Below are 21897 nucleotides of genomic sequence, written 5' to 3' on the forward strand. Positions count from 1 at the left end.
GCTTTATTTAGAAAAAATGAAATTATCTTTATGTATGGGTTTCCACCTACTACAAAGAAGCATCATTCTATCTTTGTGGTGTCGATTGCTTCTCTAAGGTGGCCCATTTTATCCCTTGCACTATGACCACAAATGCTTCTAGAGTTGTGAAACTCTATTTTAATGAAATGGTCAAGTTATATGGTCTTCCCCAAACCACAATCTTGGATAGGGATGTTAGATTTATGAGTTCTTTTTGGAAAACCCTTTAGCATATGATGGGAACTAAGTTGAAGTTTTTTAGTCCCTATTACCCCTAAATTTATGGTCAAACCGAGATGATTAATAGGAGTTTAGGCAACCTTTTAAGATGTCTAGTGATTGATCATAATAGAAATTAGAATTTTGTTCTTCCTACAGCTCAATCACCCTATAATAGCTATCTCAATAGGTCGATAGGCATGAGTCATCAAACCTTCTTCTCATGTCTCCTCATGCTAGGGTGTCTGAGTCGGCCGAGTTATTTGCATATCTAGTTCAGGATTTGTATATTAAGATCACTAAATAGATTCAAACAAGTAATATGTAATATAAACTCCAAGTTGATTTACATAAACGATATAATGAATTTAATATTGGAGACTTTGTTATGATATGAATTGTACCTAAACAGTATCCTTCGGAAACTAATAAAAAATTGCATGCATGTAGTGCTAGGCCATTCAAAGTGCTACAATGATTTGGTTCAAATACTCATGTTATTGATTTATCACTTGATATTGGCATGAGCTTCACATTTAACATTGAGGATTTGGGTGCATTTTAGAAACCATATTCTATTCCAAATGATCCCTTTTAAATGCCACCTAATTCTCCTTATGATGATCCTATTGAAGCATCTACCTCTTTAACCTTGACATTACAACAAAAGGATAATATTAATGTTATTTTGGATGAACAAGTTGTTTTCATCAGAGAAGATGAAGTTCAACGGTTTTTATTTAGTTGGGTGAATTGACGTGATTCAGTTGCTCTTGAATGACTAGAGATACATTTCAACATATTGATTTAAATATTTGAGAGTATTATCAGAGTTCTTAAGAATTACACTTGATAGGATCAATTTCCTCCAACCCCAAGAGAATTGGTGGGGATACCAAACATAATACAAATTACATAATTTTATGGACAGATTTGATGAAAGATGACTTAAGTCTATCACACCTTAGTTAGGAAAGTGAGCCATACCCAGATTTATTTTATTATCTTTGTTTTATTTATTTAAATTATTTATGTTAAGATAATTTTAATTAATGGGCTCAGCCAAATAATTAGATATGTTAGAGTAATGATTTATATGTTTATCTTTCAGTTTGAAAGATCGTTTTTTATGAATTAAATAAAATTTGTAAAGTTGCACACGTTTGCACTATTCTTCTTCTTCTTCCTACTTCTTAGCTTAGTACTTTATCTTCAAATCTCTTTTACCCCGCATCAAAAAATCTGGGCCATTTTCAGTTTTAGGATAAGAGAATTTTGGGTTCATTATGTTCTTCCATTTTCAGTTTCTCCGGTGAATGAGCCTTGGGAAATCTTTTTAATAAGTGGTTGTAAAGATGTAATAACGCGACCTCATTGGTATTGTCAAAAGCAATAGACAACATTGACAAGCTGAGATGATAGATTCCCCAAAAATTCCTGCCTTCCATTTTTGGCTGTTTTCTCCCTGGCTCAAGCTAACAGACAGCAGTGATATGATTTACCTCTTTTCTTGCTATCCGATCACTATTCCCTTTACCACAAAAGAAGAAGAAGAAGAAGAAGAAGAAGGATAACATGCTTCTGGATGTAGCCCAGATCTGCAACAACTCAGATTGTGATGTTAGATATGAAATCGCATGTGAAACAACAGTTACTTTTTTTTACTTTTTTTGGGTCCAGGATTAGCATACTATCCAATGCCCCCTTTGTTCACTTCTCTCTTTCCTAACCGATCATTCCTCCTCAAGAAAAAACAAAGAATCAGAAAGGATTCATGTTGAATTCCACACCTTCAAGATTAGCCACAACAAACATCTCCCTCTCCCCTCAATTGGGCAAACGATGAACAAGTAAAGGATTCCAAATCTTGAAAAGTAGTCCCGAAATCCCAACCCCTCTTAGCCACCTCGCTGGGCAAGCAAGAAGTTATTGAAAACTTTTAACCCCAGAGCGGCTGCAAGCCTGCAACATGAGAGTATTTGAGGAGAACAGAGAAGAAAGCAAGCCGCGTTCAGGCTTGTTTTTTAAACAAGAAAACAAAAGATTTTGATGACGTGTTTCAACACTTCACCTGCGATTCAATAAATCTTGTATCCAACGGTCAATAATTCTTTTACTCTAATCTGATGGATTTAAAGCATTTAGGAATTTGTCCGGAATTCTTTTTCTTTTTTAATTCTGGACCCCTCCATTCCTCTATTTTCTATCATGAACGGAATCTTAGATTTAGCGGTTGTTTGTAAATTTAAGTAATGTATATTTTTTTAAAATGTTTTTTTTTATTAGAAATATATTAAAAATAATGTTATTTTTATTTTTTAAAAAATTTATTTTTTACATCACCAATTATTAAAATAATTTTAAAAAATAAAAAATAATAATTTTAAGTAAATTTTTTTTTAAAGAGAAGTTCAATGAAAATGGTTTTTTCTCTAAACATAGTGGAAAAATTTGATCATGTTTTATTTGGTTTATATTGATTTAATTTTTTTTTTTTAAAGTGTGAGATGTTTTGGAGTTATTAAATATTTATTTGGGTTTATACGATATTTTAGAGTATTTTCAAGTAAAAACAAGTTAAAATATAGATTTTAAGGTCCAAAAACAAAATCAATCATCTCATTAGACGGTTTATACTATGTTTGCGTTTCTAAATTTTAAAAAAAAATTCATGATATTTTAAGATACATAGATAATAATAACACTTATGTTTGGTGATAAATCTAGCTTCTAACTACAACAATGGGAGTACAATTTGTTTTAGAATTAAAAGAAATACAAAATTACAAGTGTGTTAAGCGCACAGTTGCTCACGTGCAGTAGCAAAAGGCGGGTCAGAAAAAAAACGGAAAACATCAAGACCCCACAACAGCGCAAACTCCTTTTTTGTTTTTTTGGATTTCTCCTCCGCTTTGATATCTTCCTTATCAACATTTAGTCCACCGAGGGACTAGTCATAAGGAGACCAATTACAGGCAGAAGGCGATCCACTTTCTCACCTGAGTTCCTCCTCCTCCTCTTATTGAATCAGAGAAAAGGAAAGGGAAAAAAGTGGGCAAACCAACCATGGCATTAAACGAGGAGAGTGCAGAGAAGAGGAAGAGTGCAAGACTGGTGATCTTTGAGCTAGCCAACATGATTAGTGTTCCTATGTCTCTCAACGCTATCGTCCGTCTAAAAGTCGCCGATGCTATCTGGCAAGGTGGCTCCAATGCTCCTCTTTCTGCCTCTCAGATCCTTCAACGTATTGCCTCTACTGGATCTGACCCTGAGAATTTGCAACGCATCCTTCGCATGCTCACTAGCTACGGTGTCTTTGAGGAACACCTCACCATCGAATCATCGCCTCTTGATGGTTCTGCTTCCGCAAGGAAGTATTCACTCACGGAAGTCGGTAAAACCCTCGTTACTGACACTGAAGGACTCTCCTACGCGCCTTACGTGCTCCAGCATCACCAGGTCATATATTTTTCCATTTCATAGCTTTCTCTTTGTCTTGCACTATACTACGCCAAACCATTCAAATCAATTGACGATCCAATTCATTAACGTTCTAATCTTATGAAAATCATTTCAATAATAATATATAGATTGATCTTAATTAATCAGATGGTTTAGAAATCTTACTCCATCTTTGCTGTTGTAATTTGCTCATAATTTGTCCAGCAGAGGGAGTAAAATGGATTGGTTATTCATCCCTATTTTTTTTATAAAAAAAAATGTTGCAGATGTTACTTATATATGCAAATAATAATTTCTATGTTTCTATGTAAATGATCTCTTGACGATATGAACAAATAGGACGCGCTAATGAAAGCGTGGCCATTGGTGCACGAGGCAGTGTTAGATCCCACAACAGAGCCATTCGTGAAGGCTAATGGTGAGCCTGCATATGATTACTATGGGAAGCAGCCAGAAATGAATGAGTTGATGCTGAAGGCAATGTCAGGTGTATCTGTCCCTTTCATGGAAGCAATGTTGGATGGCTATGATGGGTTTAAAGGGGTGGAAAGATTGGTTGATGTAGGTGGGAGTGCAGGGGATTGTTTGAGGATGATCTTAAAAAAACATCCTGGTGTACGTCAAGGGATCAACTTTGATTTGCCTGAGGTGGTTGCTAAAGCACCTATTATTCCTGGTAACGCGGCATATCCATTTTCTTGATAACCTGGCATGCTTTCCTTTTGTTTTTCTTGAACTATGAAGTCTCATCATTTTACCATTTTCTTACCTAAACAACTCTTCAGACATGGGTTTTATGGAATGACCTTTTTCCACCGCTAGGGTAAATGATAGCTTAAGACCTCATTTCCAGCTTGGCTTTGTAGCTGCTACTAGCATGTTATGTATGACACGTTTGAAAATGCTAATAGAGCGAGATGCTACATATTTTTGCACCAATGGAAGTGATTCATCCTTGCAGGTGTTACAAATGTTGGTGGTGACATGTTCAAGTCAATTCCGGATGGTGATGCTATCTTCATGAAGGTGCGTTGAGTCACTTTCATCTGCTTAAATGTTTGATAATACCATTTGCTCATTGAATGAAAATGTAGGGTTTTTTTTGGTAAATTGCAAATAGAGCAGCCACCACGGGTTGATCCTCGATGTGATTGCAATTAGAAATAGGACATGAGACCAGTCCTTTATGGACCCAGTCGTATATATGAATTGATCCCCCCTATGATGATATTTCTTTGAGCAGCCAGTTTTTAGAAGCATCATCTTCTTATTTATGAACAACCTAACAAGATAGTCTTTCACTCTTTTTGATACTCCATGTACTTGTCAATTTGGCAGTGGATTTTGACGACATGGACAGACAATGAATGCAAGCTGATTATGGAGAACTGTTACAAGGCCCTTCCAGTGGGAGGAAAACTGATTGCCTGTGAACCGGTGCTGCCTAAGGATTCAGATGATAGTCACAGGACACGAGCTCTCTTAGAAGGTGACATATTTGTCATGACAATTTATAGGGCTAAGGGTAAGCACAGGACTGAAGAAGAATTTAAGCAGCTCGGTCAGTCTGTTGGTTTCTCTCATTTTCGTGCATTCTATGTCGATTATTTTTACACCGTTTTAGAGTTTCAGAAGTAACAATTCCTTGAGACTAAGCAGCACTATGAATAAAAGGTACTTTCTCTGATCAGTTTACGGTTCATTGTTTATTATTTCCAGTATATGTTTTTTCCAACTTATTCATGTAATCCCATGAAATGATCAGATTTTACTATGCTCCTACAAATACAAAAAAAAAACATCAAACTCAATATCATGCTCGAACATGGTATGACTCCTCAAGAGTGGTATTTTCCTTCACTAGCAAGTTCTTATGTGATTTCTTTTCCAAATATGAGAACGTCGTAGGGCAATTCAATAATATACCCTGCCCATATGTGATATATGCTCATCAATCATCACAACTCTGTATTGAATGACCTCTATTTCTCTGGCAAAGAACAAGCTTGCATTCGAACTACTACAAGTGCATTAATAGCATGCATGAGTAAATTCTTCATCCTTGTCATAGTTAGAATAGCTGGATAAAATGTTTTCTTCATTCCCTGTCATTGTTAGAAATGCTGGGCAAAATGTTTTGCTGATAGAGCCATTGATTACCATCAATGTATGAAATATCCATGTAGGGAGCTGCCTCGTTTTGAGTAAGCTGCTTTCCATACGAGGCTCTGAATGTGAAGTTTGCTCCAGGTCCAAAACACTCGTACTCTCCAAAGAATGCTGTCCTGTAATAAAAAACACATTAACCAATCGTCGCATTTTTATTTTTTTTTGTTTTTTCATCGCAATAGTCCAGAAAAGATTCAGCAATATAAAAGTAAAAGAGGAGACATTAATAATTAGGATCAACGACAGACTGGTCTCTAGAAGGGTCTCTCCAATCGTTCCATCCATCTGAAGATACAGCATGAGACATGTATGTTTTAGAGAAGACTACTGTAGCATAAGCTCCCCAAGCTCGACCAAGCCATACTTTCCCACTTCCAATAACGGTGCAATTCACGAAGGAAAACCCAGTTTGCTCGCTCACCGATTGCCTTGCTTGTGCTGTAATAGATCCACTTACTCCAGCTTTGGGTTGCTCTGCAATGGAACTGATGGTGCAGGACTGACATATATAACAATTGCTTGTCAATACAAGGATTTACAGGCTCTAACCCGTTTCACAAAACTTATCAAAGTTGACTTTCTTTATGCGTTTCGTGGAATGAAAACAGACTCTCTTACAGCCTCGAAGCCCAGGCAAATTCTGAGAAATGTTTGGATGATATATAGCATATCGTTTTATTAAAGAGTGATCTACCTGGTAAAGGGACCTAGCGTTTCCGAAAATGAAATCAATGGATCCTTGGATGAAGCATCCTCTAAAATAATGCCTCCCGCTATCATCATGGAGCGTGTCTTGAGCTCCATAAAATCCACATCCATGAAATGCCGCTTTGTCACCAGCTATTCTAAGCGCCACTGCCTGTCCTCCGACTTCTCCAGGAGATGGCCAGGGAGCTGTGTTCTTTTCAAACCCACCAAAACCAACAAGTAGTAGGGAAAAGAATTAGGAATAAATTATTTGCAACTGATTTAATTGCTAACTAGATCTCAGGTCCTAGCTAGATGCAACACATAGCTTGACTCTTGAGTCCTGACATATAAAACATGGGTTCTTGAGTACCTTAAAGCTAATATTATAGGCTATGAAGTTAGAAGCAAAAATGGCAACTGAAGCACTATACACAGTCCCACCAGTAGAATTTGCAGTATCATTCCATGCTATGGCAGTGTTGAGATAACCCTGGCCTAGAAGTATCAGGTTTTTTTTTTTAGCATGCACCGTCACCTTCTCCCTGCAACCATATACAAAGCCAAGTTCAATTTCCCATATGTTTTTAAACTCCACGCTTTCATGTGGTCTTAATCATGATCATACTTTAGTTGAAAAGTGCATATCGCTTGGCATATAAGAAAGTTCAACAAAGAGACAACAGGAACTTCAGTATTACCTGTAAGTACCAGAATCCATGATGATGAGAGTGGTGGAGGAGCTGAGCTCTGGAACAACATCAACAGCCTCCTGAACGCTGCTAAAATTCCCACAACCTTTCAAGTCTACTGTCAATACAAGAGAAACTTTATAACGGTATATTAGCCTAGAGCTCCATTTATTCATGTCACATTTGATTTTGTGCATTCTCCGGTGATGGTGTCTTGAAAAGGAACTTGCTACGAGAGATTGAAAAACCTCTAATCTGCTTTTCTCGATAACCCTTTTAAGAGTAGTAAGAGCTGAGCTATCCAGATTACTTATCGGAGTACCGGTAGACGGGGCAGGAGAAATTTCATAGAGGGCAATGACAATAGAAACTAGAGCAATAGCAAAGGCCAAGAGCCAAAAGGAGGTCGCTTTGATTCTCATGCTTCAAGTCCTGATGGTTGTTGAAGTCTTGTGTAATGTTTTAGCTAAGTAGAATGGGAGCGATATGGTTGTCATATTTTTCATGCAGATCATGAGTGGCGTGGCAAGCAAGAAATGTATGGGCGTTAAGATCAGTTTGGGCGTGTGATGATGATTACAGCTTCTACTTTTGAAGTAATGGCGCAATAAGGAAAGGAGGCAAAAGAAAGATGGGCAGGCTTGAGGTTTGGAAGGTGCATACGCCAAGACAGGGGAGACAGATGAGAGAGGTGATGATGGCACAGTGCTTTTTATTGCTAGAAGAGGATATCTTTCAACAACAAGTGACAGGCTACACAAACTTTGTTACATGGAGCTTTCGACGACGGCCCCTTGAAACAGGCGGCGTATCTTGCCTTTGATTTGGTTGTATCGCTGTCTGTTATCTTCTCCGACGAGGGATGGATAAGCACAATATACCAAATTGTATGACCATGCCCTGTCTCACAGGCACAAGAGTGTATTGAACTTGAGCTTCGGAATCAAAAGAATGTGCGCACCCGCACCTGGCATCAGACCTAAAAGATTTCCTGAGCTGGGATAGCATGGAATTGACGAGTTATTTGAAATAATTGAGAGAGCGAAATAAGCACAAATAGCTTGCATTGCTTGATCTAGAACACTGAATAAGTCGAGGACTGGACATGTATATACTTCCTTCAATATCTGGTCTATTCATAAATTTAAAAATAATTAAAAAATAAGATTAAAAAAACTGTAGAGACTAAAAGATTAGGCGTCTTGTCCCTCGTACTAAAGAGTAGCTCCCCATTACTCCTTTTTACAATACCCTATGGACTTGTACGTTGATTAACAATTCTACAGGTAGGAACCGCTTTCTGTAGCATAGATGTCCCTTCAAATCTCACCATCTGGCAGCAGCTTTTTCTATATTTGTTAAGCTGAAGAGAAAACATCAAATTTCAGACAGGTAAATGAGATATCCACATCTAGCTTTGTGCATTTCATGTGTGCCCACCAGTAGACAAACTCATACCTGCTCCGGTTTTATCTTCTGAAAACCAAATTTTTCTGTCCATATTGATTCTGCCTCTTCAGCAGCTGGAAGCACAAGATTCTGCACGTTTAAAAACGCCAGCAACTTCTCGATGCAGGAGAACAGCAATTGAAAGTAGCCCTGAGAAAATAATGTCTCCACAAATCAAAAACTCACAACCATATCGCAATAGCTGAAAGTATGATATACATGTTTTAAGACTATTATGAATCAAACACTGAGTGGCCTCAAAATATACGACTATAGTGGATAGAGGCCTTGGAATACACAATTAAGTCCTGGAAAACCCCCAAATTTCAGCTCAGAGAAAAAGCTGTGAGTGCAAAAGAATGTCCAAGAAACAACTAGATATCAAGCCCGGTTAATTAACCTCACCTTGCCATGTTCACCATTCCTCGTTGCAACCAAGGGAAGTTCAGCAACTTCTTCCCCAAAAACTCGTAGTATACCCGCTGATACAATACTTGAGCTGCAAAATTAGAGATTTAGACTTCATAAACATTCCTACAGCTCCAACTATAAGCAATTGGAGATACAAGACTATCTCTTACTTGATTGTTAACACTGCACAGTACATTCCTCCATAATCTTGGCCCTTTGAGTTCTTACTGAAAGAAAGTTAAATAACATTAACGACCGCAGAAACTGGCAATAAAATGCCATGCTGTATCAATGGGGAAAAAATATGAAGGCATACCCATAAACCATCAAAGGAATAAGGTCACGTCCAATTGTTGAATCAACTATAGGATCAAAACATTCCTGGAAAATAATTGACAGAAACCTCAGCCCAGCACATCTTTGGTTGCTTTTATTTGTAGATGAAGCATCACACAAATACAAGAACACATAAAAGGAATCACAATTCAGAACTGCATTTTGATATAGACAAGTAAAGATTGTGAAGTACATCATCAAATGCTAATTTCACATTGTCTAGAGATGGGTAGAAATCAATAATGCTGCATGACTTCATTGATAAAAGAGACGACTTACAAAACAATTTCATCATACTCACATATTACTTGCAAGCATGCAAATGTGATGATTAAAAAAGTGACAAAAGCATCGTCCTTATGAGCAGTCAAAAGCATGCATTGTTTATCAACTAAGTTGTGTCGCAGTAGTCAGTAAGAGAATTGACAACAAGTTTCTGCACTTTATTTTCAAAAGCTCCACAATTTTCCGACAGGATGACTTGAATTCTCTTTCCTAACTTAAAAATGATCAGAATGATGATTATAAAAAATAGATAATATAGTTGGAGATACATCCAGCAAAAAATCAAACAAATGATAATATGCATGTTGACCACTGAAGATCAGCTGAGGCTATGTTCTAATATGATACTATTACCTGCTTTATTTTCCTTCTCAGTGAACCAATAATGGCACACCAATGTGTAGGAATTCTTTAAAAAACTGTTTTAATGAAGAAGACTTAACTGCAAGTGGATCATGATACTCATATAACTTTATGGTAGAGAAACGCCTCCCATTTTTTAGAAGCATCAAAACTTGGTGCATAGAGCATCATTCCAAAAAGCACAATTTTTTCCCTTAATAAACAGCTTTGGCTGAGCATTGAGGTGAAAAGCACCTTACACTGCACACACAACGTGCACTTTTTGCATAGCAAGCAAAATATTTCCAGAAAGGAACAAGCAAAAGAAATTCCATATTGATATTCCAGCACTCTTCTTTATTTATTTTGAAACCACGAATTGTTAAAACTCAATAACAATATTTCAAAAAATATTTCCAGAAAGGAACAGGCAAAAGAAATTCCATATTGATATTCCAGCACTCTTCTTTATTTATTTTGAAACCAAGACAGAAACACAAGATATTGATTTATTAGATTTGAAGAAGTTCTTGAATTGTTAAAACCCAATAACAATAATCTGGAATCCTGTGACAGCTATTAATTTAGAGCAGCAGCACCATTGACTACTATATTCAAGCATTGATGGCCAAAGAAATATTACATACTGCATGAGCAGTACCTATCAATGGCCAAAGAAATATTCCATAATGCATGGGCAGTACTTACTTGAAAAATAGAAAGAGCCCGTGAGAGTAAAAGCTTATTTTCAGGAGAAGCAATTTTTCCACTAAGAAGCGTCCATCTCACATCAATATTGTTACTGATGTTTAAACCTTTTTCCTCATGCTTCTTCTTTATATCATTCAAAAGAGAGTCTGGGAGTTTCTCAGCCCCACGAATGAGCAACTTCTGCAAAGTAGAATGGATCCTGCTGCAATCCATACAGCAAAACCAGTTGCCTTTTGGCAATTCCTGTCAAATAAGTAGCATCAAAATGTTTATCCACAAATTTAGTACGCTGTTTTCCGCACGTGACAATGATTTGATGGAAATGAAATCTATCTTAAAAGGAAAATAAGATCATGTAAGAACTAACCTTCAGATTTGTCATCTTATGACTCCTTAAACAACCAACATGAAATTCTTTCTCACACTGGCACAGATCAGAAATAAATAATAAGTGTACCAATCCTCTAGGCAAATTCAAGCAACAATGAATTCAGAAATGCAACTCCATGTACGCATGGAGGAAACAGAGAAATAAGATGACATGAAAAATAGGAAAGCTACTAATCAAAATGTAAACATCAAGTTAATTGCATGGATGCAAGCACCATTATCACATAAGAACTTCCCTGTTTAAATCACTCAATCACAAATGCAACAATATAGAAGACATGATCAACTTAGAAAATTACCTGATCACAAAGTATAATTGTGCGTGGACCAAAACCAGATCTCATAAAATCATAACCTCTGCATAAAACAAAAACTAAAGATATATCAAGCAATGAATACGGCCAAAGGGATTGAAAGACCAATAAACATGGATAGCTACAACTATTCATTACAAAATGTATGAAACAGGTCATAAGACTAAGTCCATAAACTTCAATAATTTCAGTTTATCAGTGTAACTATGACCTGCATAATGCACATCCAGTAAGTTCAGCTTCTATGTTTTTGACAATACGAAAGCATCTCTTAGTTATCTGTTCTATAGAATCAACTCCTGAAACCCTTCCAGCAGCAGAAGCATTCGCATTATGCTCAACTAACTTTTCCCTTTCAAATGTATTCTGGCAATACTGGCAATACCAATCACCACTAGGAACAGTTGGTAGAGAAGCACATCCTACAAAGGTAATAAAATTGAGCATCAAAATGGATATGGGCAGATCAGTAGACTGGAAATCATCTAGAGGCAACTTAAATCAATAATGTCGATTTCACAAAGCATAAACACATCCATGCAGAGTACTGATAGGTGATTGCACACACTTAACGTATAAAGAACAATATATAATGTAATGAAACTAGGCACACCAATCAGAACCGCTAAGTTCTCAATGCAACACCATAGAAGCTATGGAATATCTCTTTCTTTTTAACTGAGTTCACAACAAAAAGAACAAGTACTTGCTGGAAAATAAATATGTTCACCCCCAGTCATGGTATTAAAAAAACATTGATACATGGAAGTTATACTGTTGAAAATGCTACAAGGCTTGGTGCAAGTACGCTAAACAAGAAAAATTCTGTCATCTCAAGTTCTCAGCTGCCCAAGACAGTGACTCATCAAAGAGGATCACTGGGTTAATAACAATGGACGCAAGCTATTGAATATTAAACATCACTTTCCAGGACCTAAAATGGAGTGTTGTTTTCGAGAAATTAGGGACCCAGAACATTGTTAATTTTTGTGCCTAACTATTAAGCGAGTACAACCAAGCATTTCATAGGTCAAGAAAGCTAAAATTTCTCATATTGGAGTTACAAAGAGAGCGAAAACACCTAGAATCCATTAGTCAGCCCTTGAATCCACAAGGGGCTTCTTTGAATCGAGAAAGAAATTGGGGTTCTTGAGGTCCACAAGAACAAACAATTTTGCAGAATAGCAAATTCTCACAAATATCATTCATCAATATTCATTTTTTCTTCTCTTTTTTTATAGCCTTGTTTTTTCACCTTCCCCCTTTTCTTTTTTACCAGTCTTGCCATTTTTGTTTTCGCACACTAATTTTGCTCCAGGCCAAGGGCAAAACAGAAGCAATACAAAATAATTACAGCAAGAAAATGTAAGCTTACCTTTGTTATTAAGATTGCTGGAAGCTACTAAGATTGTACCACAACAGGTATTAGCCACAAACAATGCCAGCAAATAGAACCGGCAACCGAAGCAACAACAAACCTTTTCGCTTTTTTTTTTTTGGTGTTTAGGGTTTGGACTAAGGTTGAGCTCTAATACCAATTGATGTAGTAAGGGATAAAGGAAAGGTAGAAACGTAAATAACCTAGAGTCCACCAGCAAGCTCTCTAGAAACCACTAGCAAGTCCTTGAATTCACAAGGGGTGTTCATTGAATCCACAAGAACAGAGAAACAAGAGGAAATCCCTCTCAAAATGGAACTTGAATTCTCAATTTTTATTCATCATAAAACGACCTCCAAAATAGGAATGCACAACTGTGCTTTATATAGGCAGGCAAGAAAAGGCAGAAAGAGTCTTAACAAAAATAGGAAATGAACTAATACTCTTAATTAATAATAACTACTAAATATTAAATAAGTTAATCTTCAGATAATATAAAAAAATCCTAAACAATGATCTAATTACAATATTTATACGACTAAAAATTTATTCATAAAGCACTTTTAGCAAGGCATCAATAGACATGGTCAAAAGAAATGTGTTGCAGATCTAAACTGCAACCAAACCACAGAGAGGAGGGGGCTGTGGACAGAAGCAGCTTATTAAGTTTTTTGTAGGTAACAGTTTAATAAGTTGATAAGCAAACTAAGAGTTTACTTTCCTTGTAACATTTAGAATTTACATTCACCTTTATGGAAGGCCCTTGGGCATCCATCACAAAGCAATAGATTCCCACCATCTGCACAAATGATGCATAGGTCATCATTATCCCGGGAAGAATACTTCCGACTTTTTGAGAGAGAAATTGCCAATTCATGGAGTGACACACCATTTGATGTGTAGATATATGCATAGCTGTGGGGGGAAACATGAAACCATCAAAATTTGTGTGTAACAAAAGAAAGGCTCAAATTATGAAGGCATGTCCCATCTGATAAAAAATCAGACTTACGGTTTTTTGCGAGTAGCCCAACCTGCATGAGCTTCAAACATTGAGGGGCTGACCTGCACATTAGTCATAAACCGTGGGTCCTTGACGACAAGCCTGATAGATGATAAAGGAGTGATAAAGTTTAGCCAATAAGAAGTACCTCACAATTGCAGCAACGGCAAAGTATTCCAAAGCCCCTTTTATACCCGCCAAGCAATTTCTGAGAAGAAGAATTTATTTTATTTACTATTAGCAGCAAAAAAGTAAAAGGATAAGAATATGTGATATTAATCACCTGCCCACGGGCATAATATGCTAGTTCAGTTCCATCAGGCAATCCACCTTCTTCAAACACCAATCTATGCAACCGCTGGTCTCTTGAGAAAATAAGATACCAAAAGACAAGATTACAAACAATAACAGAAGGCATCATTCAAAACAGAACACTGCTATGAAAAGAAACATTCAAGCCAAGGAAAAAAAAAAAGGAAAGTAAGAGAATGAAATGAAAGAAAAGGAAGTGAGGAAATAAAGAAGAAACCAACTTTGTTGTTATTTTCCACTGATTTTGTGAAGACATGCCAACTGATGTATTTTTGAAGCACTTGGACATTAACACTGACTTTGATATCCTGAAAAAGGACAAAAAGGAGATAGGTAGGCATATTTTCTAATGAAGACCATATCATATCACAACTATGCTTCTATGTTTCATGCAATTTAATAACCAAAAATCTTTACCAGCCAGAGAAAAGGAAAAGGTGAAAGCATGACTAAACCAAACAGTATATCTATGGGATAAAAAAAAAAAAAAAAACCAACCTTGGTGAAATCTTCTTATACTTCCTTTTTCGTGAAGAGAGATATACTGAAGCACTTTTGGAAGGTTTTGTGATGGAATCTTGTTCTTCTGGTCTGAATTAATGCAGATTACACATGTGTAAGCATCTACCAAAAGGCACATGGCATACTGCCAACTAGAACATAAACTGAAACACCACTGAAGAGTACAACCTAAGATGTTGGAGGCTAGGTGGCTTTTAGACATAAACATAAAGATAATGAACTAGCCCAAAGAGGAAAATTAAACACTAAGCTGGAACATGCTACTATAACAAGTAAGACACCAACAAGATAAAACAGGATACCGACTTTGGTGTAATCTTGGATTGAATTCTCGAGGACACACGCGCTGGAGCACTTTTGTTCAAATCTGTTTTTGATGACCTGAAATCACAAAGATATGAGGCCTATACAAAAGGGAAAGAGTTGCTCAAGCAGAACAAGGTACATGGAGTAAATCAAATCAGAACAAGATGGCAATTAATATACATCAGCATGTTTCCACATGCTTTGAGAACAATAACAAATTATTTAGCAGTCAAAAGCAAGAAGTTAAACATTAGCATTAATATGCTACAGTGCAAACAAAACACAAGACAAAAAAGGATACCAACTTTCTTTTTTTCTTCCGTGGAGTATTATCTTGTGAGGAGGTGGGCAATGAAGCCGGTTTGAAGTACTCCAAGGCCAAAACTTGTTCTGATGAGCTGAAATAACACAGATTGTACTAAATTCAAAATAACCATCTAAAATTGTACCATATCTGGTAATACAAGTGCAACACAATAAACAAGAACACTGAAGCCAGTTACTGTATTATTGGCACTTGTCAGACAAGAGATGTACAATAAATGCTTCTCATTCATGCATGGCATGGCATGTGGATTCTTTTAAATCTTCTCCTAACATGTTTTACAGTATATCAATTCACTTAAAATATTAGGAAATGAGCAAACTGATTTTTATATTAATTTCTCCACTGGAAAGGACATCTAACTGGCATGAATCATTACTCAACTTAAACATCAGTTACGATAGTAAGCTGAAGAAAAAGCCAACCAAAAGCAATCAGCATCTAAAACCATTTGGAAGGCAAGCAGATAGTTTAAAGCATATTTCACCAGCAACCACTCCATGTGCACACTTCGGCAAATTTTAATGTGCTCAAGAAAAAAGCTATGTCCCTTCGATAAGAGCTCAACTCTGACAAAAAGATGCACCACTTGCATTGATAAAAAAGATATAACACAAAAATGGTGTACAGCATTAAAACATTCACAGATACTTTTTAAGAATACGCATGTAAATTGGGTCTCATCGGGCAAGGTATCACAGCATCATAACAAAGTCTTGGAATCGGATCCTGCAAAACAACCCATGATTTTGCAGGGGGGGCAGGGCTACCTTGTAATGGAAGCCCAGCAACAGATATGAAGGGGGGGAATGAATCACACAAATCAAAAGATTAATCATCAGATAGATATGGACATGGCATAGATTTGCAACATGACTGATATGCAAAACTTCACACTACACATTTCAATTGCATCAAGTAATACAGGAGATATGAAAGGTGTTTCAGATTGAGATCACAGTTTAAATGTGCAGGCATTACATGATAGTCAGCTTAAGTCTGAAATTGTATTGCGCAAGGTAGTCGCTGTTTGTATAAGTGAGCCATTTAAAGCATAACAATGCTCCTAACAGCCATAATGGCCATTACATACTCGACTTGACAAACTCTGTTGCATGTTTAAAATAACAGAAAATCAAAATCCATTGTGCAATAATGACCTTTGATTTTAAAGCCATAAATATCCAGTTAAACCTCTATAAATTAATACCTTTGGGACCCTGAAAAATTATTAATTAATTGATATATTATTTAATCAATAAAATAATCATTTATTAATTTATAATTAACTAACAAAAAAAATTATCAAGGTATTCTTTTTTTTTTCCAAAAAATTGAAGTTAATACATGTATCATGTATTGTGATTATACAAATACTAAGTAATTACCTAATCATGAATTATTATTGTTCTATATATTTGTTCAACCAAAATAAATTCATGAAAGTAATTGGTCTTATTAAAAAGAAGTCGTGGATCTATCCCTTTTTGTTACAAACTTACATTCCTTGTATACTTAATTAATATAATTCATGAACATTAAGTCAAACAGAAATTTCAATAAAAAGAACAAATTGTATCACAAATGATAAAACTAAACACAGTGGCTTCTCATCTCAAAGGTGTCAAGAAATCAATTTCAAAGTTGTTGAGTGATGAGCAAATTATCGAGAACGTCATGAGAAATAACCAGAAGATAATGTTGAAGACAATAATCATGTACTAGAGTATGTCTTGCATAAAAATGCACTCAAAGCAACAATCACATTGCATAATTTTCTCTTGCAATACGAGAACAGTATATTAGAGCTTCTTAATGCACTAGGAAAAGTTACAGATGAGATCCAAGGAGACATGAATTTCAATAAAAAACAAGTACCATTGGAGTCATATTTTACAAAGGTCTCCTAATTGAGTTACACGCGCGTGCACATATATATTGAGGTATAAAGAGATTATTAATTTATATATCAAGTGGGACATGTGTCTTTTTTTTAATGTATTATCATATAAATTTAGTGAATTATTAATTTACTACATTGGTCCTAAGATGGGAATGACCAAAAATATTATTTAATCAAGGTTATACTTTAATTACAACTTCAAACCTTAAAGTATCGTCATATTGCCTACTTTAGCATCCTCATTCTACCCAAGTAAAGACAAGGTTCATCTCAAACTGAGTTTATTTGCTTACTCCCATCATAGAATAGACAAATTTCCACCAATGAAGGCATTTTCAACATTTTTGAAGGGCATGTTTGCATATCCATGCACCCAAAAGCAGGAATCAAAAGATCATTCTTTTCTATAATTAACTTCACTAAAAATAATTAACTTCACTAAAACATATCAAGGCAAACCCAAATTTGCAAGCAGCATGCCAGAGAAGCTACACAGACCCAAAAGAACAAACTAAGAGAAAATGAGGGAAAAAAACAAAAGAAATGAAAGCCTAAAAGCAGTGTGCACCACCATTAATCAAAACTGGCCACGTGTTATAGTCTTCAGGTTAATTATTCAACTAGTTAAGAATGAGGATGGCAAGTTTTGACACCTTTTTAAAGGTAGGCATGACACCATCTAACTAAAGAAAATAAGACCAATTAGATACAATTATATTAGAAGAAGCATCAGATGTTCTAAAAAAGATGTATATTCAACTTTTTCTCTAAGGCTATTCTAACACATCATGAATGAACAGATGAAGCTTTTTACAAATGCCAAGATAAATTATCCTACATTCCTGGTTGTTGTATACAAAAAACAACATTATAATAAGCAGTAAATCAGAAAATCATATTGAGGCTAAACTGTCAGCTTTACGGAGAAAGAAAGAAAATTAGCAAACCTAGCTCACCAAAGCCCACAAATTACATTACTTTTATGAGCTTAAACAACCAAGTTTCCACATAATAAACGAAAGTCAGTAAGCCTACTTCACCAAACAGCATGAGTAGATGTCAGAATGAGCATGAATTAATAGCTGCATCTGGTAACCATTAAAAAAAAACACGTACCTAGATATTATACTAGATCCAAAAGTTAGGGTAGGATGAGAATCCTTTGACTCTGCACATAAGTTGCATAAAGGCCCAATTTTTCCAACACAAATAGAAGGAAAGGTACCTAGATCATTCAAAAAACAAAGGATTGAAGGGAAACTGCTTTCACTGTCATCAAGAAGATTTGCATATCCTTTTTATAAGAAGTTCAATGAAACAAAAGAAAAGCAAATAGCTCACCTTTGCATCTTTTACAGGTGAAAGTTCTTTCCACTGGTAAACCACTAATGGCACTTTGAATTGTTGTTTCCAACGAATCCAGAGGAGCAGTCCTGCATGCATTCAATACATCAAGCAGGCTCTTCCCATTCTCAAAACATATGTATTGGGCTGCTCGTCTATATTGTTTGATGGCATGAATCTCAAATTGGGATGGGGGAATAACCTACATCAGCGACAAAAGAAATAAGCAAATATATGGGGGAAATCTAAAATATACGAAACAAATCCAGAAATCAATCTACATAAGAGCAACAAGAATACTCACTCTATGTCCATTGCAGAAAGCACAAGAGCACAGAATGCCAACATCTTTGATTGTACCCCGAAGACCAAACGCCTGAAACTAAAGTGCACAAAAAAAGAAAGAAAAAGAAATAATAAACCATCATTCTGCAAGAAAGAAAAATATAAAACACTTGAGAATAGGATGTCGAAATTATACCTTCTTGCCACCCATGTAGACAACAGGTACCCCCTCAAGCAAACCAGTCTCAAACAGCTCTTTAACTGTCATCGGTACATTTTCCAACGCAATCTTTTTAGACATTTTCAACTCTAAATTCTTCTTTGGAGGCGTCAAAGCACTCCCTTCAGCTATCATCTCCACATCCACTCTAGAGAGGGCTTCACCTTCTATAACTTCTGGTCCTTTAACAGTAACCTCAACTGGTTGCAACTTAATCTTCAATTTTGACTTCCTAACCCTCTTTGGCCTATCATTACTCTTAACCTCACCATTCTCACCAAAAACAGCAAGGTTCATCACTTTTCCCCCTTTGACCGCCAGAGATCCCTTACTCTCATCTTCACAAACCCCCTTTCCTACGTTATTGCAATTATTTCGCTCTCCAATTGCAGTCTTATTATTAACTTCAAGACACTTAAAACCATCATCACTATTCGAAGCATTTATTGTATTGGCTACATCAATTTTAGAATCATCTAAGCTCTTAATTCTATTGATATGCCTCTCATCATCCTCGGCCGCAATTAATACATTGTTATTTTTAGTCTTCCTCACTCGAGTATAAACAATGAAACCATTTACCTTAGTAACTTTGAACCTCTTGCTGCGATCATCGTCAGAAAGTTGTGAACAGGAGGAGCTCGACTGAGTCGGCCGACCGAGTGAACTCACAAAACCTAGCTCTCTCTTCATGCCTGCCAATCGAGGAAATCTAATCGAACAATTGGAAGAACAAGATAGAGCATGAAATCTGGAATTGGATTTTGTGATTATAGGGTTTAGGAAGGAGGGAGAGATGAATTGGAACTGAAAATGGTAATTTGGAGAGACGTGAGAAATTAAATTGAGCGAGAATTTGGGATAGGTAGTGCTAGGGTTTTATTGAGGGTTTCATTTATTTTGAATTTTGTTGATTATCCAAAGGAGAGGGAGAGAAGGGAAAGCGAAAAAGAAGCCGATTTGTTTACGAGGCGATGAGTGACCCTCTAGAGAAAGGAGGTTAGAGGAGCGCTAACACAGGGAGGGACCAGCCACTGGCTGCGCAGGTTTGTTTTGTACTGTAATGTTTACTGTTTTTAAAAACAATTGTTTAAAAATTGAAATGATATTTTTTTTAGTATTAATATATTAAAAATATATATAAAAAAAAACAAATACTAAAAATATATTAATTTGTTTTTTTCCAAATAAAACATATTTTAATAATAAAAATTAACGCACTCTCAAACATTATAATAAAATATAACTACAATTATGTTTTATTGTTATTGCATTCTTACTTGGTTTTTAAACTTCCCTGTCTACCCTCTCTTTCCTTTTCATTTATTTTTATCCGCAAATTTGATCCTTGTATTCTTTATCATTTTTTAATATAGCTCCTCGCTCTAAATAATTTCTTAATGTCGTCCTTTTATCTAATTTACTATTAGCTATTAACATGTGGCCACAAATGCTAGAAACCTGTCCACTTTTTCTAACACGTCAAGAATTAATATAAATTGAAAGGAAAGTAAATGGACTGATGGGGACCGTATTTAAGGAAATGTATTGACTGAATGGACCTACTAAATAAATAAATAAATAAAAGTTAAGGAGTCCTATACAAAATACCAATTATATAATTAATCCCTTAGCTTTTTTTATTACTCTGTAATTATTAATATTATTATTTGGTTCATGATATTTTTAAAACTTATTCATGACTTATTTTAATTTATTTATATCCTTCTCAACCAACAAAATAAAAAGAAATCTCACAGATGATCCAATTATGTCCTTCTCAACCAACAAACTAACAAACCCGCTTAAAAGAAAACCTTGTATTTTTATTTATGCATCATCTTTTAAGAAAAGAAACAACAGAAGAAAAACACATGTTTAGCTCATTTATTCCTCATGTTTGCAAACAAAAGCATAAAACAGTTGAAAAAGAGATGAGTAAAAATCATTTAACTCAAAAGAAAGAAAAAAAAAAAAAAAACTCGCCGGAACCAAAGGCTATTACTGCTATAAATTGTTATTGTCCTCACAAATCTAAGCTGCTTAGAAAAGTTGCTAACACTTCTTATGGCTCCTATTCCTCCCTGAAGATATTGCTGCTATACTAGAGCTTCCTCGCTTCACCAGCAAAACTGAGAGGTGGTTGGGCGAAGGTGGTTGGTGTAGCTGAACCACCGTTGTTTTTGTCTTCTATTAACCAATATTGTTGTTATAACTTGGAGTTGTAGCTGACACTGTGAACTACGTACTGCTACTTGGGAGTGTTGCTGCTGCTCTTGTATACCTGAAACCCAAGAAAGAAACAGGAAGAAACGTCGTCGTTACTAGAAGAGACCACCGTTGCCATTGTTATCGAGAACAAAGCTCGCCGTTGCTATTTTCCCCACTTTCTCTTCAATCTTTCCTTTATCCCTTTTGGCTCTCTCGGTTTTGCATTTGTCTCTTGTGTTTCAACTTTCCTATTCTTTTCTTTTCTTTTTGTCTTCCTTCCTCTCCATTCTCTCTTTTTCTTTCTTTTTCTCCTTTTTTATTTTTTTGCTGCTTTTTCTTTTCGGGGCTACGGGTTTCGGAGGTATTTATAGCCGCGTGAGAACTTTCTGGTTCCCATGATCAGGCAAGATCAGGATTTTTCTATGTGTTCATCTTGCATCTTTTATTTTATAAATTATTGAAGGTATTCTTTACCTTTTAAAAGTATTTTTAAAAAAAATTAAATTTTTTTATTTTTTTTAATTAATATAATTTTTATGTTTTTAAATCATTTTAATGTGTTGATATTAAAAATAATTTTTAAAAAATTATATTATTTAA

At 35.7% G+C, this 21897-nt stretch overlaps 3 protein-coding genes across 4 annotated transcripts; 1 reads left to right on the forward strand and 2 right to left on the reverse strand.

Annotated features, from left to right (window-relative positions):
- Nucleotides 1–3160: 3160 nt before the first annotated feature.
- Nucleotides 3161–5392, forward strand: LOC118048372 (nicotinate N-methyltransferase 1). The gene is made up of 4 exons (XM_035058022.2): nt 3161–3699; nt 4042–4378; nt 4664–4728; nt 5041–5392. The coding sequence occupies exons 1-4, from the start codon at nt 3307–3309 to the stop codon at nt 5338–5340; spliced, it is 1095 nt and encodes a 364-aa protein (XP_034913913.1). The 5' UTR covers nt 3161–3306; the 3' UTR covers nt 5341–5392.
- A 133-nt stretch (nt 5393–5525) lies between these two features.
- Nucleotides 5526–8154, reverse strand: LOC118048371 (probable pectinesterase 15). The gene is made up of 5 exons (XM_035058021.2): nt 7260–8154; nt 6932–7103; nt 6566–6772; nt 6120–6370; nt 5526–5987 (listed from the first exon to the last, which is right to left on the reverse strand). Exons 1-5 carry the CDS (start codon nt 7670–7672, stop codon nt 5801–5803), a joined length of 1230 nt encoding a protein of 409 aa, XP_034913912.1. The 5' UTR covers nt 7673–8154; the 3' UTR covers nt 5526–5800.
- Nucleotides 8155–8297: 143 nt separating this feature from the next.
- On the reverse strand, nt 8298–20127 carry LOC118048370 (uncharacterized). 2 transcript variants are annotated; one of them, XM_035058020.2, is made up of 21 exons: nt 19063–20127; nt 18886–18963; nt 18579–18783; nt 18354–18462; nt 15315–15407; nt 15010–15084; nt 14680–14772; nt 14403–14489; nt 14153–14234; nt 14018–14077; nt 13879–13931; nt 13615–13781; nt 11700–11910; nt 11474–11531; nt 11152–11208; nt 10782–11027; nt 9427–9491; nt 9281–9337; nt 9105–9198; nt 8709–8849; nt 8298–8613 (listed from the first exon to the last, which is right to left on the reverse strand). In XM_035058020.2, the coding sequence occupies exons 1-21, from the start codon at nt 19777–19779 to the stop codon at nt 8503–8505; spliced, it is 2859 nt and encodes a 952-aa protein (XP_034913911.1). In that variant the 5' UTR covers nt 19780–20127; the 3' UTR covers nt 8298–8502. The 2 variants fall into 2 exon arrangements, with proteins under 2 accessions (XP_034913911.1, XP_073266117.1); XM_073410016.1 differs by lacking the exon at nt 15315–15407.
- Nucleotides 20128–21897: the final 1770 nt, after the last annotated feature.

The sequence above is a fragment of the Populus alba genome, chromosome 6 (genome assembly GCF_005239225.2).
Source record: "Populus alba chromosome 6, ASM523922v2, whole genome shotgun sequence".
NCBI classification, from domain to species: Eukaryota; Viridiplantae; Streptophyta; class Magnoliopsida; order Malpighiales; family Salicaceae; genus Populus; species Populus alba.